Source organism: Parasteatoda tepidariorum, chromosome 9 (assembly GCF_982258835.1).
Source record: "Parasteatoda tepidariorum strain Cologne lab strain chromosome 9, Ptep-v5.0, whole genome shotgun sequence".
NCBI classification, from domain to species: Eukaryota; Metazoa; Arthropoda; class Arachnida; order Araneae; family Theridiidae; genus Parasteatoda; species Parasteatoda tepidariorum.
Window position 1 is genome coordinate 22,930,260 of NC_141763.1, and position 22,089 is coordinate 22,952,348.

Sequence of the window (22,089 nt, forward strand, 5' to 3'; positions counted from 1 at the left end):
AATCGAATCATTCACTAAGCAATGTGTACTGATGAATCTCTAAATGAAGTATAATTTTAGCTGGTACTTGCGAATAGGGCAAAAGCTTAGCAGGTACGAGTAAACCAGTTTAGAGCTATTAATTGTAAATGGGACGACGAAACCAATGAGCAGGTGGATGTTAATGAGGCAATAGTTGAGGTGATGAACTTAACCGGTTAACGCCCAGCGTCATATATTTAGGACAGTTCCTTTTTTCAAAGACATTCATTGTGGTGGGAAACTTTTTTCAGAATTTTCATTTATCTGGGTGAATTAACCCTTTTGAAGGCCGTGGTAAGTATACTTACCACCACGTTTTACCACTTTTAATTTAGGTTTCCATTTTTCAATAACTTCAGCTTTCTTGAAGTGAGTTTGAATAAAATTGGTAACCATTTGTCACTTTTAAAAAACGTATAAAAGTTATAAAATGCATAATTCCTTTTGCAGTTTGTAGCATTTAAGGAATTTATTTTATAAATAAAGAAAAATAAAAGACAGTAAGTTCCTAATAGGTCATGTTAAATATATTTACCACCAAAAAAAAGGCATTTTTATAAACTAAATGAGTTTTTTTTTATATCAATTACTGTTCTTAAAACAATTTCAAAAAATACTTCAATTTACCTTTACTAGAAATAAAGGGCCAGTTAAAGGGTTAAAAGATTCTCAGATACCGCAATGATTTAGTTATTTCTGATTAGATCTAGAATTATACGGAACAAGTAATTTTTGATCTGTCAAAGACTTTTTAAATGCTCTAACTGTAGAAAAACCAATTAATTTCGATAATATATTATACCACTTTTTCCATAAAACCACTTTTTCCATAAAACCACTTTTGGTATCATTTCAATATATACATTCGGGACAAAACGGGTTAAATGAAGCAAAATTTGACCAGGTACATGTGCATGGAGGGAAAGTTTAGTTGGTAGAAGCAAAGAAAACCTGGTTTTAGTTGTTAGTTCTAAATGGGGCTAAAGTTTAACCGTTGGGTGTAACTGAGGTGAAATTTGATCCATGTAATTTGATGGATGTAAATGGGTCAAAATTAGATATGGTGAGCATACCCTCCAACTGCTACGGAATTTCCGTAGTTTCAGAAATCTTCTTTTCAGACGGTTGCAAAATTAATGTCTTAATATTTAAAAAAAAATTTCTTTTAGCGTAACTTGTCCACTATTACTTATAAAAGTGCAGGCCATATGGCTAGATTCTTAAGTTCTGATAAAAGTTTTATGAGAGATCCATTTGCTTTAAAAATTTTTACTTTGGTTCGCTACCGCTAGAAAGAATTATTTTCAAAATCCTCATAAGTTGGAGGGTATGACTTTTTTACAGAATGTTTTTTTCAGCTTACTAATGAAAGGGAATGTTATAAATGTTTTGAATTTAAATATGAATAATTTAGGATTTAAGCCATAGGGGTAGTGACAATAGATTGTTTTACCTTTTAGGAACGGACGAGGCATAAATATAGTCCTACGGAATCAGAATAGTAAAAAATAAAAAGCGGTAGCTTAAATTTGGGCACAGCTAATTTGACACGACTTAGTTTTGCTTTCACTTTAAATCTAACGCATCCAATCCTTGTGTGTTAAAAGTGCAACTGTACAATTTTTAATTCGAACTAAGTAGCGATGAATTAAATAAAGTAAACTATTATTACCCCGCCCACAAATAAATTACTATTAAAATAGTTTGGTTACCAGTTTTATCTTTTTTACCCTGATTATCGACACCCTGAGAAGGTACGTATGACTCGCCCGTCATGAAGAGTTTCAAGAGATAATCAATAAATATTAGAGAATAGAGTTTCTACCACTTTTAATTTGTCCGTGAGTTCTTGCATTCCTCCTTAACTTACAATTTTGCCAGCCAACAAGCCAGCTTTTTTAAATTATACCTGTTGTCTTCCTCCCGCTGCGGCAATTTTACTGAGCTGATAGCAATACTATAGTCACATAAAGTTTAACTTAAAAAGCGGTATCATTATTATATTTTTTTTTTCAAGTTGTTTCATTATCAATAAGAAAGTAATATAAATCTAATAATGATTTAAGTGATATAAGAAATAAATAGCGACAAATAATTGATTATTTAAAATACTTAAAAAAAAATTTAGTTTCCCTATCTTTTAAATTAAATATTACCTGAAAAGTCTGCAACTCTTTGGTCGACGCTTTTTTGAAGGAAATGATTTGAGGAAGAGAATTAAATTTCTTCTAATCGGGCGAGAGAGAGATATACTTTCTAGAAAGTTTGTGCAGATGCTGGATTGACGGAGCTTCCAAAAGTCCGCTAAAATATTTAAGTGGTAGCAACTTAGTCATAAAAGCAATTTGAACGCAGCCGCTTCAATTAGATAATATATCACACTTCTATAGTTGCAATACATTATTAGCATCTTTTTATACGGGGTTCCCACGACCTGATCAAAATAAATGATTGACTGCTAAATACAAAAATGAGATGGGCACAGTAGACCTTCTATGGGCTGTCACGCCACTGAGTTAGTTAGTTAGTTAGTTAGCCCGGAAGCAGTGGGATAGAGTGGAAACCGCGTAATTTAGAAACTGTGACAAAAATGCACATTAATGTCATTTACAGGCATATAGTGGTCATATACTGATTTTTTTTAACAGGTTAAGGCCTATACTGGTCTGATATTCCCTTCAATGATATTTTTTAGCAAGTTAAGGCCCATACAGCAAATGGATGAAGTGCAACAGATACAGTGAAAACCTCACGGGAGAGACCGACCATTTTCCGATCCACTGTAAAATGCTCGCTGATAGAAGTTGGTCGTTATTGGAGGTTACATCCATTGACTTCAAAATTGTTATAGAAGGTACATGATTTCTCGCAAACGATTTTAATTTTGATCACTATCACATACCTGCCAACTTTTAATCCCTTCCATTATCATTTTTCCCAGTGGTATTAAAATGGAATTAAAACTTCAATTTTAAGCAAACAAATACGTTGCATATGAGCAAACTTAAGTTGGCAACCATGAACTTGAACTGGAGTAGTGAACAGAGTGCCTGTCCGCGAAGCGGACAATTGACTCCTTCATCTGCATACCTGCCAACTTTTACGCATTTGGCGTAAAATTTTATTTCTATCTTTAAAGTGGTAGTAAAATGTGTGCTTCCTATAGATTCCTTGCATTTATAAACTTAATGTATAATCTTTCTGACCACCATTATTTTTTAAATAATTGAGCATATATATTAATGTGTAAAGCTGTCATGGTAGTCCGCATAAGCTTTTCCAAAATACAGCGTATATATCTGCCTAAAATTGTAATTTAAATTCCATATTACTACCACTGGGGAAAATCCTACTCGAAAGGATTAAAAGTTGGCAGTTATGCATCTGTGGTGATGCCCGTGGGCGCCTGTAATGTTGTCGATGGAGGGCAACCATGATAGTAACGCATATTAATATATGTGCTTAATTTTTGTAAGAATAGTGGTGATCAAAATCATTTAGAAATAAAGTTTATAAAAGGAAAAATAGTATATATTTACTACCACTTTAAATATGAAAACAAAATCTTCGGGAAAATCCAAAAGAGTTAGCAGGTATGCCATCATTTTCTTGGTACAGAAAAGCATACCTGCCAACTTTTAATCCCTTTCATTATCATTTTTCCAGTGGTATTAAAATGGAATTAAAATTTCAATTTTAAGCAAAAAAATATGTTGTATTTGAATAAAATAAGGCTGACAGCCATAACAGTAACGCATATTAATATATGTGCATAATTTTTTTAAGAATAGTGGTGATCAAAATCATTTAAAAATTAAGTTTATAAAAGGAAAAATAGTATATATTTACTACCACTTTAAATATGAAAATAAAATTTTACGCCAGATGCGTAAAAGTTGGCAGGTATGCCACTTCTGTTGGCGTCATGAAAAGACAGACATACCCTCCAACTGCTACGGAATTTCCGTAGTTTAAGAAATCTTCTTTTCAGGCGGTAGCAAAATTAATTTTAGCGTAACTTGTCCACTATTACTTATAAAAGTGCACGCCATATGGCTAGATTCTTAAGTTCTGATAAAAGTTTTATGAGAGATCCATTTGCTTTAAAAATTTCTACTTTGGTTCCCTACCACTAGAAAGAATTATTTTCAAAATCCTCATAAGTTGGAGGGTATGATGGTGAGTGTAAACGTGGTATAATTTAAGTTCATAAATCTGATGCAGAATTTGAGTTTGTAGCTGTAAATAAAGAAATATTTGAGCTGGGGAATGTTAATGGGACGAAAATTGAACTAGTAGTTGTTAATGAGGCAAATTTGGAATTGAAATAAAGAAAAATTTGACCTGATAGTTGTAAATAGGGTGAATGTTTATCTGATAGGAGTGAATGAAGATAGATTTGAGCTGTTGGTTATAAAAGAAACGGAAGTTTAACTGTTGGGTGTTACTGAGGTGAAATTTAAGCAAAGGATGTAAATGGGTCAAAATATGATATGGTGAAAGTAAGAGCGGTGAAATTTGAGCTGATGCAAACCTTGCGTTGATTCTTGCAAATATGGTGAAATTTGAGCTGGTGAATGTAAATTAGACGAAAATTATGCTGGTGGATGTTAAAGGGGTAAAGTTTCATGCCTACTGCCGAATTCAACAATATATTCAATAACGAAGTAGAGAATTTCAGTGTCAGCCACCGGTGGTTGACGCGACCTAAATGTAATTTCAGTGTCAGTCACCGATGGCTGACGCGGTGCTCAATGTGTTAATAATAATAATAAAGCGCAATAAAACGTAATCTGGGATAATAAAATTATCTCTAAAAATTACGTACATAAAAGAAAAACTTTTTCTCAGGAAAGAAGCAGTTTCATATATTTGCTATAATTGTAAAAAAATTTTCGGTAGTTACAGAAATGTATGTTTTCTCGAAAAAATACTAGAATGAAATACCTTTCGTACCAGTTTTTGCTCCTTTCCGTCTTGGTATGTATAGGCTTTCAGTCCTTGATGAAACTGAGTCCCAACTTTCAACATTCAATTGCGCTTTGGCGATTTATCATACATTCCCACTCAGATGAATTAGTTAGAGCCCCTCGCGGGGATAATGCTAAGATAACTATCACGTATGAGTATGAGATGGAACTAAGCGGCACATCTAATATATACAGCTGGAGATAAATGGCCTCCCAACTTTCGATTAAAAAAAATGAATAAAAGCGCTTTATAGCATTCAAAAAGGATGCCACTGTTGACTAAAAAATGTAAGAAATGCAGAGATGCCAATTGCTTCGGATCTGACAAAATATTTTACAAAACGGTAAAGAACTACAAAAACTTGCAGATTTTCGGTTAATTTTGTCAACTTTTTAAGACTCAACATGGCTTAGCTATTACGCAGTGGCATATAACATAAGCCTTTGAATTATTTAGAAGTAGTATTGAGTAAAACTGCATACATGCCAACTCTTCCGGATTTTCCGGAAGATTTTATTTTCATATTTAAAGTGGTAGTAAATATATACTATTTTTTCTTTTACAATTTTAATTTTTAAATGATTTTGATCACCACTATTCTTACAAAAATTAAGCACATATATCAATATGCGTTACTATCATGGTTGTCAACTTAAGTTTTCTCAAATACAACGTATTTGTTGGCTTAAAATTGAAGTTTTAATTCCATTTTAATACCACTGGGAAAAATGATAATGGAAAGGATTAAAAGTTGGCAGGTATGCACCTGTAAATCGAATTTACTAAATAAAGAATCATACATTAAAGCACTACCCTTCGAAAATATTCATCCGCTGTCGGGAGCAAGCTGCAGGAATGCAACAGACGACTAAAAATTTTAGAAAGTGGTAGAAACTTAATTCATTTTTATTTATTTATTATCACTTTAATTAATTAATCGTAATTATCACTGTGACTTTCATTTTAAAGTATTCATATTTAAAACAAAAAAATTCTTTACCAAAAGTTTTTATAGTAAGCTAAAATTAAGCTTTAAAACATTAAAAATTTTAATATATTTTAATACAATTTTGAATTTGATTTGCCACCGCAATTTATATATTTAGTCACTCGTGACAGTCCGGAAGTTCGCAACTCATGGTAGAAACTCAGTTAATTTTTATTTATTCAATCTATTTTAAGTATTTTATCGAAAATAAAACACTATGACTTTACATTGGAAATTATTTATAATTAAACCAAAAGCAGTCTTTGATTCCATTTTCAGCAATAAATTTTAAGAAATTTGCTAAATGGAATCTCATTTCACAGATTTTTGCTTTTTACTAGTCTCCACTTTTTACATTTTTAGTCGACTGGGGCATCCCTAAGCCTCGTATATAAGTCGCGTTCTTTCGCAGACTGTATTTGTCAGCACAACTAATACTAAACTATAAAAAGAATAAATATTTACTTCGTCTTCTTTTTGAAAGGTTCTTGCTAAACCATTCGCTGCTACATGTCCGTGTTGTTCCACATAACACGCGTCCTTTGGAACACATACATGAGGCACACGAATTGGGTTCCCATTCTTCAAAGTGATGAAACAGCTCACCATCAACATTACAACTATTTCCATCATGACCTATTTTGAATAAAAGAGATAGAGGAGATTTGAGTTTAAAACAAATAGGAGGAAATAATTAAATTTCATTTTAACAGTCGACATTGAGTCATAAAAGCTAAAGGTATAAAAAAAAATAGCTAGAGCCATTGAAAGGGTCATTTCATCATTAAATTAACAATGTTGTTTACAAAATGTAATAATTGAGTTACAAATGCAAAAGGTGATTACTACATGGGATATTTCGTCCTTAAATTAACAATGATTGTAGCCGACCGGCCTTTGTAAGGGACAGGGAACTGTCCTTGCATCAGAAAGGCTCCGGGTTCGAATCCCGGGCAAGGCATGGATGTTCTTTCCTTCTCTGTACTATCTGTCCTCACTGTGGGAGCGACGTTGGCCCACCTAATATGGTGCCCTTGAAAGAGAGGCCAACAAAATCGTCCTGTATGTACCTGAATTGACGGATGTTAACACAGGTGGGCATTGGAGAGAAAAAATTAACAATGATTGTAGTTTCACTCTACCGAACTTTATTAGAAGTTTCTTAGATAATAGATCTGTGAGCCACTCAATGCAGAATACATAGATATTACAAAACGTTACTATTGGAGAGCCACAGGGTTTGAGCCTTGGTCCAATCCTGTGGCTACTCATCGCCAATATAAAATTAAAAGAAGACAGGAATATGAATGAAAAAATGACAATTTCTTTGTTACGATTTCGTGATCAATATTAAATCGATTAAGACCATAAATGACCAACGTACTAGAGAACTTTCAGAAATGGGCAGAAGCAGAAAACCTGAAATTTGGTGTAGGAAAAACACAAGCCATAGTCTTTCCGAAATTAAACAAAATCACCTGGAAACCAACCGTAAAACTTGGGGTACAGAGTATATCCATAATCCCAGCCATAATTTACCTTGGGTACCATTTCAACTGTCAGCTCTCCTGGTTGCCCCATTTGGATAAGCTTTATGTTAAAATCTCTATCTTCCAAACTGAATAGAATCTCTGGAGTACACTGAGGTATGAGCCCACACATTAAAAAATTCATTTTCCAAAATAGTACACAAAGATTAATCACTTATGGAACCGAAATGTGGTACAATAATCAAGTCAGAACTCTTTATAGACCATTTTCGTAATGTTTCTTATTTAAACACCTGACATAGTTACATCTGCATCCTATTTAAACATCTAGCATTATTAAAGGGAAGTTTTGAATCTTGAGTATTTTTACGTTGAATAACTAACTATATGACATAACTAAAATGACCAAGCTGTTGGAACCAATATATAAGAAGCTATAAGGATTTTCTGCATAAAAAATACAATTTTGAACCTGTGCAAATTTATTCATCTGACATTGCTATTTAAACAAGTGAAACGTTGTGTCTTTTGTGTACTTACGTTTAATTCAATAAAATCAAAACTAAATCAGTAGAATTAATAGGTTCGAAGCTAAGATTATATGCGTAAAAATATATAAGTTAAGAATTACGTTTTAAAGTTTGAAACTCACATAACTTTTTAACTATAACATTTATCGAGTTAGTTTTGATTTTATTCGATTCAGCGAATACAAATTCTACAGATTCATTACTTTACGTACATACATATTTCTCTTTTTTTTCGAATTGGAGCATATCATAGCTTTATGGACCATATATTTCTATCATAGCTCTCCATCTCACCTGTTTGTGGGCAGATATTTTGCCTCTCTACATGTCTTTACTATTGTTTTCAATTCACTTACAATCGCACTCCGTCAAGTAGTTTTAGGTGTTCCTCTTTTTCCATTGCCCTGAGGATTCCGATAAAAAACTTGTTTTACTTTAAATTTTTCAATTTTGCATAGAACATGGCCAATTCATGTCCATTAACGTTTTTAATTTCTAGTTCATTTGGTTTCTTTTTTACTTTTCTAAGGATTTCTGCGCTACAAATTTCATGGAACCACTTGATACTTAAGATTCTTCTAAAACTGTTGTTAATAAATACTTGAAGTTCTCATATTATTTTTATGGCAGTGCCATCACCTGCCAGTGCTCAGAACCATAAAGTAGGACAGATTTAAAATTAATGTTGAAAATTCTAACTTTTTGTTGAGTTAGTTATGATTTTGTTTTTCTAGAATTAACTCAGAATATCGTAAACGCTTCATCAAGCATCTTGATCTATTTGATGCATATCTTCATCAGCTTCTCCTTTGTTATTAGTTATATTACTTTACTTGTAAATAAAATAAGCAAGTCCAAAGTCAGAGTCGGTCCAGATCAGAGTCACTTCAGATCAATCAGTCCAGAGTTCAAACAAGTCCAAAACTGTACTTTATATGAAATCTTAAATAACTTTTGAATTATGAATCCAAGCGAATTTTTTTCGGTTTCCTTCAACGCAGAGCAAGACAAATATATATGGAAAAAATACTTCATTTGTTCAGGTTTAGGAAGCTTAAATAGATTCAAGGAAATATTGCGCTTTTTTGTATTTCATGCATATTAAATAAATCACTTATAACTTCTGAACTATTAGTCTTATCTAACTGATTTTTTTTTTCATTTGATTCAGCTTAAAAAAAAGTACGCAGGAAACATTTATCTTACTTGGTTACATAGTGAATTTTTAACTTTTCCCCTTTCAACTCCCTTTCTACTCAGTAAATTCAAGATCAGAAGGTAGCGTGTTCAAATCACGTCCGGGTCAAAACTATATCTATAAGATGAGGCTGGGATAGCCTGGTTGGTAGGGCACATAGCATCCAACAGCTCGTGTTTTTGATCCCCGCCGGTGGAAAACTCTCTGTGTAGTAAATGGTTACTGATGCACGTTAAATCTGTCGAGTCGTAAAGTCCTCCAGGTTCCCATAACAAATCAATACCTCTGGTGGTACTGATCCAGGAGTTTCCTTGTCTTCTGGATTGGTTCAAAATAACAAGGCTACGGAGTTGATCATTAGTAGTCGTAAGCACAAAAATTGGGTCGGCTGTTCAACGACGAATATAATATTTTAAAAAAAAGTAAATTCAAGACGGCGGTTAAGCCTCCCCTCAGTCGAGGGGGCAAACTAGATATTAGTACTGGGTAAAGGTGGAGTATCTAGGTATTAGAGATAGCAGATGAGGCTCAGTTTGGGGGAGGGGGCAAAATTCAGGTATCGGGGACAAACCACAATTTTTTAAGCAATTTCTATCTGCCTTCTAATTATTTACGTATTGTGCCTTTTTTGTGACATGTGTCCTAATAATGATTTTTAATTATTTATATTTTTCCTCCTTACCTCTACATTTAGGACAGCAATCTCCAGGAGGCATGTATGTTTCAGTTTCGCATTCCATATATTTACAGATCTTTCTACTTTCCCGCCTTATTGCTCCACTAACACATTTAACTGAGGTACAGGAATCAGGATTGATTTCTTCACCATCCTTAAGTAAATGCCCAAAGAAGTTACAATCTTCACCTGTTTCATTGAAACCTATTTGAAGAGGAGATTTTAGTAATTAAGTATGTAACAAAGACATATTATAATGACAAATATTTATTGGAAATAAATATTTTAAAAAAATTAATAGGAATATCGAGTCAGAAACACAAAAGGAGACTACTGTTCAACTTTCGAGAGAAATCTGTTGCTATGGAAACAAAATTTTTGTTAATATCATACTCCTATATCTTCGTGACAACAGTAACCACGAAGGTCTAGATTCTGAAGGAGTTCTCGTGAAAGTCAAACAGTACTATTAGGGTACTTCAGTTGTAGATGAAAAACAACAGCACAAAGTGACTTCATAAAATCTCGTTTTATATTTGAGCATAATTGAAGAGTTACAAAATAAGTTTCAAAAGACGTTTCTCGGTAGGTCACGAATATACAATGATTTAAAATCGTTCCTCGTTGTTTTTGAGGCCTTCTTATATGCCACATTCATATCATACTATTCTTAACTAAGTAAAGCATCAGACTTGAACTTGCACTTTTTCTTATCTCACTTCCCTATTGTCAATAATAATCACAATGTCTTTAACCCTGACGATACAACATTAATCATCAAATTCATCTACCGAAAAAGGTAATTGGCGATATCTACAAAGTCACCCCGGATGCTATTTTCCAATCCAGTGGCGTTTGGTGACCCTCTCTCTTGTTTGGCATTTTCTAAAATTAAAAATTTGATTCTTGGCTTTTTTTAAAGTTCAAGTAACAAATCTTAAGACAAATAAAAGCTTACATTATAATTGCGACCAATTACAATCCAGAGAAAAATCTCTAAAAAAAAAGAGAGAGAGAGTCGTTAAACGCCACTGGTTTGTAAATTAGCGTCCCGGATATTGGAGTGGTGTGCTGAATGGAAAATTGTCATTCATGGTATCAAATAGGCAAAGAAAACGCATCAACATCATAAATATTCTTTATGAGATCATACAAACAATGACCAAAGCTAATAATCTGGTTGCCAACATTAAAAGCAAAATCCTATGAAGAGATCACCTCAATGCAGCTGTGAAGAAAGGAGCGATAGACCCACTAATGAATTTTTATAATCGTCGTTGAACAGCCAACCCGATTTGGGTTTACGATTAATGATGTTTAACTCCGTTGCCTTGTCATAGGTCACATGTGTGGGCATGGGAGGTCTTCTTCGTCTTGAAGTGCGAGTACCCAATTAACATTTTAGACTTTTTTCAGTAGTATTTACAGATCCTTGGTGGCTCAGAGGGTAGGGCGTTCACTTCCCAATGAGGTGAACCGGGTTAAAATCGCAACGTTGGCGATTTCTGCATCCGGCTCGAGGCCGATCAAAGTGCTGAAATTTCCTCAGTGGTTAACGGATCATGTGTTAGAGTCCCTTTATCGTTAGGCTAACAATGGGAGGTTTTTGTGGTTTTACTCTCCAAATGCTGGTTAAGTGCATCAAAAAATCTTCCACGGAGGCAAATTTCTTCTAATAGTTGATCCAGGGGATAGAGCGTTCGTCTTCCAATGTGGCGAACCGGGTTCGAATCCTAGTCGATACGAATTCCGCATCCGGCTTGCACCGACCACAGAGCTGGCGTAAAATATCCTCAGTGGTAGAGTGGTTGACGGACCATGTGTTAGAGTCCCTTGCAGTCAGGTTTACCGTGGGAGTTTCTCGTGGTCTTCCTCTCCATGTAACGCAAATGCGGGTTAGCTCCATCAAAAAGTCCTCCACGAAGGCAAATTTTCCCCAATACTTGATCCAGGAGTTACCTTGTCTTCTGGATTGGGTTCAATATTACAAAGCTACGGAATTGAACATTAGTAGTCGTAAACCAAAAAAAATTAGGTCGACTGTTCGACGACAGTTATAAAATAAAATAAAGAAGTAGTGTTTACAAATTATCAAAGTTTGTCGTCTCAATTTTACTACAAACGTTATATTTTTCTAGGAATTCACAGATGCCAACTGCTCCGGACACGCCAAAATAATTAAAAAAACGGTAATTAACTACAAAGTAAATTTTGCAATAAGTTGACTGTTTATGTTTGCTTTTTAACTGGTATAGCATGACGAAAGTTCTGTAAAGTAGTGAATTATATAAGCCTACGAATTATTTAGAAATAGTGGTGGATAAAAATCTACTAAATTGAATTTATTAAACCAAGAATCTCAATTGATAAACTACCACTTTAAAATATATATTTGCTGTCCGGAGCAAGTTGGCATCTCTGGGAATTGTAGGGAACACTGATACAGTATTTACATAGTTATCGATGTAGGAGCTGAAGATTACCTCAATAGTTAAAGTGTTAGTGCAATAACAATTTTGGTAAACAAAATTTGTTAAATTTTGCTATCGCCTAACTTCACTACATTATAATCAGGTATAGTTGTTTAAGTTGTTTATAGAGAATGATCTGAAAAAATCGCCCCAGAAGTAAAATAAAACGACAAAAAAAGTTTAAATAAATATGTTTTACAAAATTTGTCAAAATTACAGTGTGCGTAGAGCAAGTTAGGTTGTTAGTTTTGTTAATTGTTAAAATTCGAACAAATTATGTACAGTGGGTTTCGACATATAACAGTTTCTTATTTGGGATAATTTTTTCTGCTCACCCTGTAAATCCAGTTGCCCAAATCAAATTTATAATATCAAAAACAGAGTAAGTAAAGCATAGCACTTGCTACCACTTCACAATGTAAGTAAAGAATAGCAATTGCTACCACTTCACAAAGTAAGTAAAGCATAACACTTGCTACCACTTCACAAAGTAAGTAAAGAATAGCAATTGCTACCACTCCAAATTCAACCCATATTCACGACAAATCTCACGTTGAAGTAAAACAAATTGCCCATTTCGCATTAACCTTTTCGAAGGCAGTGGGAAGTATACTTACCACCACTTTTTCACCACTTTTAATTTAGGTTTCCATTTGTTAATAACTTCAGCATTCTTGAAGTGCGTTTGAATAAATTGGTAACCATTTGTTAGTTTAAAAAACGTATAAAAGTTATAAAATACATAATTCCTTTTGAAGTTTGTAGTATTTATAGAATTTATTTTATAAATAAAGAAAAATAAAAGTCAATAAGTTCCTAATAAGTCGTATTAAATATATTTACCACAAAAAAAGGCATTTTTATAAACTAAATGAGTTTTTTTTCTTATATCAATTACTATTCTTGAAACAATTTCAATTCCAAAAATATTTTAATTTACCTTTACTAGAAATAAATGGTTCATTAAAGGGTTAAACAGGATTTAAAATAAATTAATATAAAGCTAGTTAGGGTTATTTTATTCAAGACTGCATTTTTAGAGTAAAGTTAGCTAGCTCCATTTTTATTTTACTTGTTTTCTTTATAGTAATAATTATTTTGAAAACGTGTCTACTTTAGTTCTCTGAAATGAAGCTAGCGCAAATTTGTCAATGGAAAAAAAATTTTAGATATGGTTAAAACTTGCGTCCGCTTAAGCCCGTCTCATCTACTTATAATATTACTGTTACATTTTAAAAACAAGAAAAAAACATAAATTGTTGCGAAATAATATTTATTTAATTTAATGAGATGACTGAAGTAATGAGTTAAAGACTTCAATTGTTTTCGGAACGTGTATTAGAGCTCCACAACAATAATATAATACACTCACGGATAAAAAAAATTAGCGCACCAAAAAGGAGTCGTCAAAATGAAACGAAGTTTTACATACGTAACGACTACTTTGATCTAAGTAAATGATTAGAAAATCAAAGAAAAACGATAATCTTTGATTTTCTAATCATTTACTTAAATCAAAGTAGTCATTACGTATGTAAAATTACGTTTCATTTTGACGACTTTGGTGCGCTAATTTTTTTGTCCATGAGTGTATATTGAAATAGAATGAAACTGCATTTGGATATTGATTATAATCAGTTTAAAAAAAAAATAGAAAATGAAAAAACTATCGATTTCAAAGTAAATAACAAACAAACAGATGAAGTCCCAAAATAGAATCTAAAGGTATTAATAAAATTAAGGGGAACATGATCGTTTACGAAATGTGGTGATACAAAATAGAAGTGGAACGCAGTAACCCAAATAGGTTCAATGGTCGAACTACGCGAGGTTAATATTTAACAAACTGGTATCACCAAATTTTAATAATAAGGTGGACACTATAAAATAATCAAAATTAAAGATTTAAGTTAATAGGACTTATACTTGTCATATCCAAATACAATCATACCATTTAAGAAAGTTACTGGATGTTTCCAATTATGCACCCAAAACAAAAAAATGTGATCTACTTACCTCTACATTTGGGACAGCATTCTCCAAAAACAACGTACTTCTCTGTTTTGCATTCCATGTAAGGACAAGATTCTCTGTAACATTTGTAATTGTCTCCAGGGAGGCATTCACATGATGTACAGGGATCGGGATACCATTTTTCATCTAGCTGATGTAACATTCCATTGTAATGACAATAACCAGGAGCTGTTTCAAAAAACAAAAAAAAAGAAGAATAGCTTTTGACACATTAAAAATTCTCTATTTTTAATACACAATATTATATATTTTTCTCTGCGAACCCAGTTCATTTTACTTGATACCAACTTTGATGTGTTTGAAATATATCCTAGTATTTGACACCTTAAATGAATTCAGAAACTACACCGAAACAGCAGAATTTTTTTTTAATTAAGAGCCACCGAGAAAAAGTTGCATACTATTTGATTTCTGCATTGGAACTTGTTTCTCAAAATTTTAAGAACTTATAGTTACCTAAAGTATACGTCGCTAGTATAGAAAAAGTACATCGTGATACCTAATTATTATTTTAAAAAAATTGAAAAAGTGTGGAATGTCCCATAAAATGCCTTGGTACGAAAATATTACAAACGGATCATAAAAGTAAATTAAATTTAAAAATGTGCCAAAATTTAAAAATAATTTGCAGTTTTTTTGCGGATTTAATCGTGTGAGCTGACAATAAGGTTCTACCTTTTCGTTGGTTTGTCTTCTGACTTTTTTTGAATTTTTAAAATTTTTTCTATTTATTCATATTAATTTTTCTCTTTCAAATAAAGTTTTTCATTTCTTTATTTTCTTTGTATTTTTATCTTATAGTATTTATTCTTTATATTTACAGCTTATGCGCAATTAATAAAACTTATTAAGTTATTAATCCTTAATAATTTAGTATTATTGTAACCTATGTAGATTTTATATATATATACATAAGATTTTACAGGATTTTTTTTTAAATGTTTTTTATTTCCCTGTATTTTTATCTCATAATATCGGTTCTTTATAATTGCAGCTTATGCGCAATTCATAAAACTTATTAAGCTTTCAATCCAATCCTTAATTTTTCTTTGCTTTTCGGGACAAGTGAGTTATAAGTGCATTTGTACGGAATCCGAATCAAGATAGTAAAAAATTAAAAAACGGTTGATTCAATTTGGGCATAGCTAATTTGACAGATTTATTTTTGCTTTTTCTTTAACACGTTCACGCCGGGGTGACCCACCGGTGGGTCACGCTAGATTGTCTCATCTTGGCAGCACACCGAAGTAAACTGGTAAAAATAAATTTCATTTTTTAGTTTTTTTCCGGGAATAATAAAAATCCATAACTACCAATTGTTTTTAACGGATGCAATTTTTATATTGAATTGCTTCTTCGCCGTGATTAATATCCTTTCAGTGCATTGTTATTGTTGAGAATAGATTAACTCCTCCCGAATATTATGTAATATTGAAATAGTTCTTCTACCAGTATTTTCACTTTCCCCGGCGTGAACGTGTTAAATCTAACACATCCAAGTCAAGTGTGTTAAAAGTGTATCCAGTGTTGCCAGAACTTAAGAATTAAAAGTAGCGAATGGGAGCTCCAAAAGTAGCGAATTCTAACATTTTGTAGCCCAAAAATAAATCATATATATATATATATATATTAACAAAATTAATATCACAGCATAAATAAAGTGTAAAGTTTGCCATGTTTTGAGTGCTCTAATTTATTTGGCTATTTTTCTGTAAAACAGCGCCGTTTGCCAGAAAACATTAAAATTATAATAACATTGGATAGCTCGTTTTTTTTTCAAGCTTTCTTATGTGTAAAAATCAGTCGGAACTGTCTTCGATATTTTAATGTTGGTGCGGTCTTTGAGCTGCATAAGAATACTAAGAGGTTTCGACCTCAGCTCGCTTCGTTCCCCAACCTCAAGAACCTTAATTACTCGCACATAAAAATGTTCTCACTAGCTAATTTTTTTTTAAGTAAAAATTATCTGGCGTTTCGAGGAAATTAAAACTAAGATCTAACTAGGACCCAATCTCCAACAAGAAATTCAGAAAAGTTCAACTTCATGGGTCTACATCTGTGTGTATTTAAAAATATAAGGCAAAAAATCTTTTTTTGATAAGCGATAATTTATTTCATCATTTCTGCTCTGAAGTTCGAAACAATACTAAGTACAAACATTCAACTCGCAGATGAGAAATATGACTTTGCTTTTCTTTGTAACAGCATCAATAATTGTTTCAAACTCGATTGAGAATAGTTTTGATAGTAATTTAGTGAACAAATGAATATTTTGATTTGGGCCACGTATAAAACAGTATTTTAAAGCGTCTACGAAGCAACAAATATTTTTAACTAATTTTTTTTCCATTTATAGTAGCCGTAACATCTGTTGTAAAGTTAAAAAAAAAAACAATGATAAAAAGATAGATTTGCGCTAAATTCTCGTAAATATTTTCTTTTCTCGCAGCTCGCTTAGTTGCTGTGCTTACTTTACTTGCACAGTGAAACCTGTTAAGTTGACCATCTCTATAAGTTAATCACCTATGTAAGATTTTGATGATCAAGTGCAAAACTGGTAAAAACAATTTATTATCATTTTTATGAAATGACTTCTATTATAAAACCATCAAATTTTTGTTCCACTTCTGATCAGTTTACGCTAGTTTCACTGTAGTAGCTTTAATAATTTTCTAAACTCCTTTTATAACACACAGCATATACATTACCGTGTTTATCATTTAAAGTAATTATCTTTCCTAGTTATTTTGCAATTACTATAAATGTTTCGAAAAAGGTTTAAAATGTTGACATTTTCGAATTAAAAAAATTGTCGTTATTCAATTTTCCTGATCCCTAAGTGCATTATGTTTCAATTAACTTAGTCATTTTTATTGTTGTAGTTAATTATTATTTGAAATTTCATAGTATATAATTTTTGTTTTAAAAACAAAATCCATCTTTTGCGTTTCATCGTCATCATTGGGTGGGCCTTGGCCTTCTATGAAATATTTCTTCATGTCATTCTCCTTGATGCCAATTCTGATTATCATTTGCGTTTGGTAATACGAATTTTATTTTAATATGATAACTATCCAAAACTTCATTTTTATTTGTTTAATTTATTTATTAAATATTTGGCAAAATGAGGTGAAAAATAAAAACTGTAACCATAGCAATACATATTATAGCTTCCTTTAAAAAAAAATAATTTCATCATTTACAACGGGCAAATCTAAGCTTTAGAGAGATATAAAAATTTTCCTATTTTTCGTGAAACTGTGAATAGATGGTGATTTACAAAAGTGAAATGAATTCACTAAAAAGCATTTAACAGTACGATATTTTTTGGAAACTCATTGTCATTCACAACAACTATTTTCATTCATCAGGTTTAATGACTTTGGATTTAATTTTTCTGAGTTTCAAAGCGAGTAACGTGATTTTTTTTCTCCAGCAGATAAACGATATGTCCAGCAGATAATAGTTGGAGTTAAAAAACATTTTCCCCATCATACTCTCCGTGCATTTTTCCATATATATCTTTGCGATTTCCCGAGTCTACGATTTGAAACATAAACATGGAAAGATTATAGACTCCATCAGTAAAACATATCAAGAATACAAAACTGAAGCGAGAACGTTTTCAACAACAACAAAAATGTCCTTTTTAAAAATGGTAAAGAAGCTGCAAACTTTCAGAATCATTTTATAATAGGAAGGGAAAAAATTGAAAAATATTTATATATTTCAGTAAGGAAAAAAAGTAGCGCATATTTAAGATTTGTAGCGTTCGAAAAATAATAAGTAGCCCAAAAAGTAGCAAGTAGCGAAAATTCAATTTTCAGTAGCGGGGACTTTTAAAAGTAGCCCAATCCGCTACTTGTAGCCCAATCTGGCAACACTGAGTGTATCTATATAATTCTTAATTCAAACTAAGTAGTGGTAAATTAAGTAAATAACAATTATAACTCCGCCCACGAATAAACTGCTATAAAAAATAGTTTGGCTACCAGTTTTATCTTTTTTTATCCTGATTATCGACATCCTGAGAATGCATAAATGACTCGCCCGTCTCGTAGAGGTTAAAGAATAAATAAACAAAATTCTCACCAATACTATACACACTTGCATGCACTACTTCAGTGACGAAAATCACCATCCACAGAACAATTAGAAATGTTCTCATTTTATGGAAAGTTACAAAACACTACAACCTCTTCATAAGTAATATCCGTATACGTGATGTTTTCTTTCAACAAAAAATGATTTTCAGCTATGTTTGAACAATGTTTCAGAAAGTTATACTCTTACCAGGCGAAAGTGAAACTATCAGATCTTATTTACAGACAACTGCACAACCTTTGAACGGACCTTGAAATACGAGACAGATTAACTTGACTTCTAGTCTGGTCAACGATTCACACTTCACGTAGACTTAACTAACAAAGTTGCCAGCAAGTAATTTCTCAGTTCGCAAAGATAAAGTCGTTGACTGATCGGTTTAATCGATTTCAACTTTTTGTTGTTAAGAAATTATATTATGAAGTAAGTTGACGCAATAATAAATGCATCTATCACTCATTTGAGCATAAAATAGAAAGACTGCAGTGAATTTTAAAAGAATTTATGACGAAATAGTTTTAAACAAAGAACATTCGATTTAATTCAATTTTACGGTTGAAAATATTCTAATATCAGGGTGCAAACTGTAAATTTAAAAATTGTAAAAAGTGGTTTCATAAATTAAGAAAATAAATTGTATTTTTATAAGTTTACATACTATGCTTAATATTTCCAAGTAAAAATTTCGAGTTGCAAAATCTGAGTATAGATTATTTAACTTTAAAGGGAAAGCAATTGATTAGGTATTAGTTGCGTCTTTATAGAATATCATCGCCACTTTTTTGATTTTCTAAAGACTGTATAAACTATGATATAGTACTAGTTTTCATGTTTTAATTCAGATTCTAATTCATTAGCTTTTCAAACTTTTGATGCGCTTTATTATTTATGATTATTAATGAGTTATTAAAATATACAGGTAGTTAACCGGTTAACGCCCAGCGTCATATATTTAGGACAGTTCCTTTTTTCAAAAACATTCATTGTGGTGGGAAACTTTTTCCAGCATTTTAATTTATCTGGGTAAATTAAAAGATTCTCAGATACCACAATGGTTTAGTTATTTCTGATTAGATCTAGATTATAAGGAGCAAGTACTTTGAGAATAAGAATTCAAAGCTTGATCTAGCAAATAAAAGAACTATCTATATACAAGCGATTCGACCAATTCTTACGTATGCTTGCCCAGCCCTCACTACTATAAGCAACAACCTAAAAAAGAAGCTATCTACAACCGAAGGTAAATTTTTACGCACAATGACTGGCGCCCCAAGGGCGATTAGCAATAGATTGCTCAGAAAAGACTTAAACATTAATGATATCAATTGCTTTATAGCTAAATTGACCACAAAATTTTACAGCGACGCAAAAACATGCACCACATCAGATTTCAATAAATTGTTCGATATTGATATAATCCGTGATAATTCGAATTTCAGCCCAATTACCGCCTTTTTATGCTCAGACTGCATACTATCAAAATACTATTAACTTTATCATAAAACTCTACTCAAGGGGATCTCCCCATTCTAAAGATGATTTTCCCTTCAACTAAAGATTTACTTCTATAAGGACTTGATTTGTCGTTACAACATACTACAACTTCAAAGATATATAGGACCTCCCAGAATACAACAAAACAGAATCGATGAATCGGTTAGTGGCGCTTCGCGCCAAACGCCGAGATAACCCCAATATCCAGCATCCAGTATTTGAGATCTATCAAAGACTTTTTGAATGCCCTAACAGTAGAAAAAAACAATTAATTTCGAAAATATATTATATAACTTTTTCCATAAAACTACTTTTTGTATCATTTCAATATATAAATTCGGGACAAAACGGGTTAAAAGCACGACAAAAAGCTATTTTTTACATATGATGCTACTAATGTTCTATTATTAGTTTTTTTTATTAAATAAATTAAATTATTTTTTAAATTATTCTGGTTTGTACGAACACTGTAAACTCCATCGATATATTGATCGATATTTTTAAAAAGAAATATTGATCCTGACAGTTTTGTAAAATCATGCTTGAAGCTTTTGAAAACGGTGAAAGTGAAGTTAGTAACTTCTTTTTAATTTTAATATCAGCAATTTTGAAAACATTCTATAGCAGAGATGCCACTTTGCTCCGCGGTGTAAAAAAAAAATATTTTACAGTGGTAACAAAATTTAAGTTATTTTTAGTTCAGTATTTTTCATTTTAAGTAATTAAATGTATCATATCAAATGCAACTATAATGAGTTCTTCTTTTGGTTACCCTAATTAAAATACAGCGTAATCACCTTTGAATTAGAAGATTTGCTAAATAATTCACTTAAATTATTTAAAAATATTTTTTTTTAAAATCTCAAGCTCTTTTTATAAAATAAAAAGTTTTCATAAATGATGCAAGAACTATAAAATTTGACAAAGTATTTTTTTAAAGAATAAAGCGCTTGAAAAATTTATAATAGCAAACATAATAAATTAGTAATCACTATTTTTACGCTTTGACTGCTCTTATCCAAAACTAAGAAAAGATTAAACAAACTTGCATAAGAATGATAAAAAACGGTTTAAGTAATTTAAGATCAGCAGATATATACACCGAAGAGCCATTACATTATGACCACCCTCCATCTATAACAATGGGCTCCCCCAGGTTTTCAAGGTTTCTCGCCCAGGAACAATGTTTCCATGGGGCACATTAGGACTCGTAATCCTCATAGAACGATCCCTGACGTCTGCAGCTACTTGAACATAGTTTCAGACCATGTTCACCCATTCATGGCAACAGTTTTTCCTGCCGGGGATGGTGTTTACCATCAGGATAATGCACCATGTCATAAGGGTCGAATCTTCATGGATTGGTTCTAGGAAGATTCCAGTGACTTTCAAGTCATGTCTTGGCCCCCAAATTCACCTGACCTTAATACAATAGAGCATTTGTGGTCCTACTTGGAAAACCAAATTCGTGCTGCCGCGCTACCCCCTCGCAATGTGAGGGAATTGCAGGACCAGTTGGTGAGCGCTTGGTACCAGATACCTCAGACTACCAATCAGCACCTTGTGGAATTGATGCCACTGCGGGTGCTAGCAGTTTTGAGGGCTAAAGGTGGTCCTACATGTTATTAGCAAGGTGGTCATAATGCAATGGCTCTTCGGTGTATATTTTCAATGAACATGGACAATAATTTTTAAAAAAAATTATGTTTCTAATAATGTTAACAATAGTTATAGAAAAATCTATATGCAATAACTCATTAAAAAGCTAATTTTTATCGATGTCTTATCAGAGTCATCGATTAAATCTTCTCTTGGTTATGGCAATTGAAAAGCAATTTTTTTTAATAAAAAAAGAAAGAAATTAAAAAAATTTTTTAAATAAAGTGACTTTTAAAAACAGTGTTAAGTGATATCTTGTGTAATATTCTAATGTGAAGATAAAATATAAATTTAATGAACTAGTTTATCATAGTAATTTAGAATAAAAGAGCTCATTAAATTTTCCTAAAATTTTGAGAATTTTTTAAGGTCATTTTTTAAAAAAAATTCCTAAGTAATTTTTATAAAATGAAAAGTTTCAAAAAATGGCTGCTCTAAACACGGCAATCGTAT

The 22,089-nt window shown here is 32.1% G+C and overlaps 1 protein-coding gene across 3 annotated transcripts in view; it reads right to left on the reverse strand.

Moving 5' to 3' along the window:
• Positions 1 to 22,089, reverse strand: part of LOC107438360 (uncharacterized) — a 96,465-nt gene that overhangs the window by 28,641 nt on the left and 45,735 nt on the right. The window contains exons 1-4 of one of the 3 annotated variants that reach the window (XM_087151040.1): positions 18,472 to 18,814; positions 14,362 to 14,547; positions 9,881 to 10,078; positions 6,446 to 6,616 (exon numbers count right to left, since the gene is read on the reverse strand). The exons of 1 other annotated variant lie outside the window; for it this stretch is intronic. In XM_087151040.1, coding sequence (XP_087007166.1) covers positions 6,446 to 6,616; positions 9,881 to 10,078; positions 14,362 to 14,547; positions 18,472 to 18,547 — 631 coding nt within the window. In that variant the 5' untranslated portion in view covers positions 18,548 to 18,814. Of the gene's footprint in view, positions 1 to 6,445; positions 6,617 to 9,880; positions 10,079 to 14,361; positions 14,548 to 18,471; positions 18,815 to 22,089 lie in introns of those variants that run through there. One more of the 3 variants, XM_087151043.1, reaches the window with a different exon arrangement.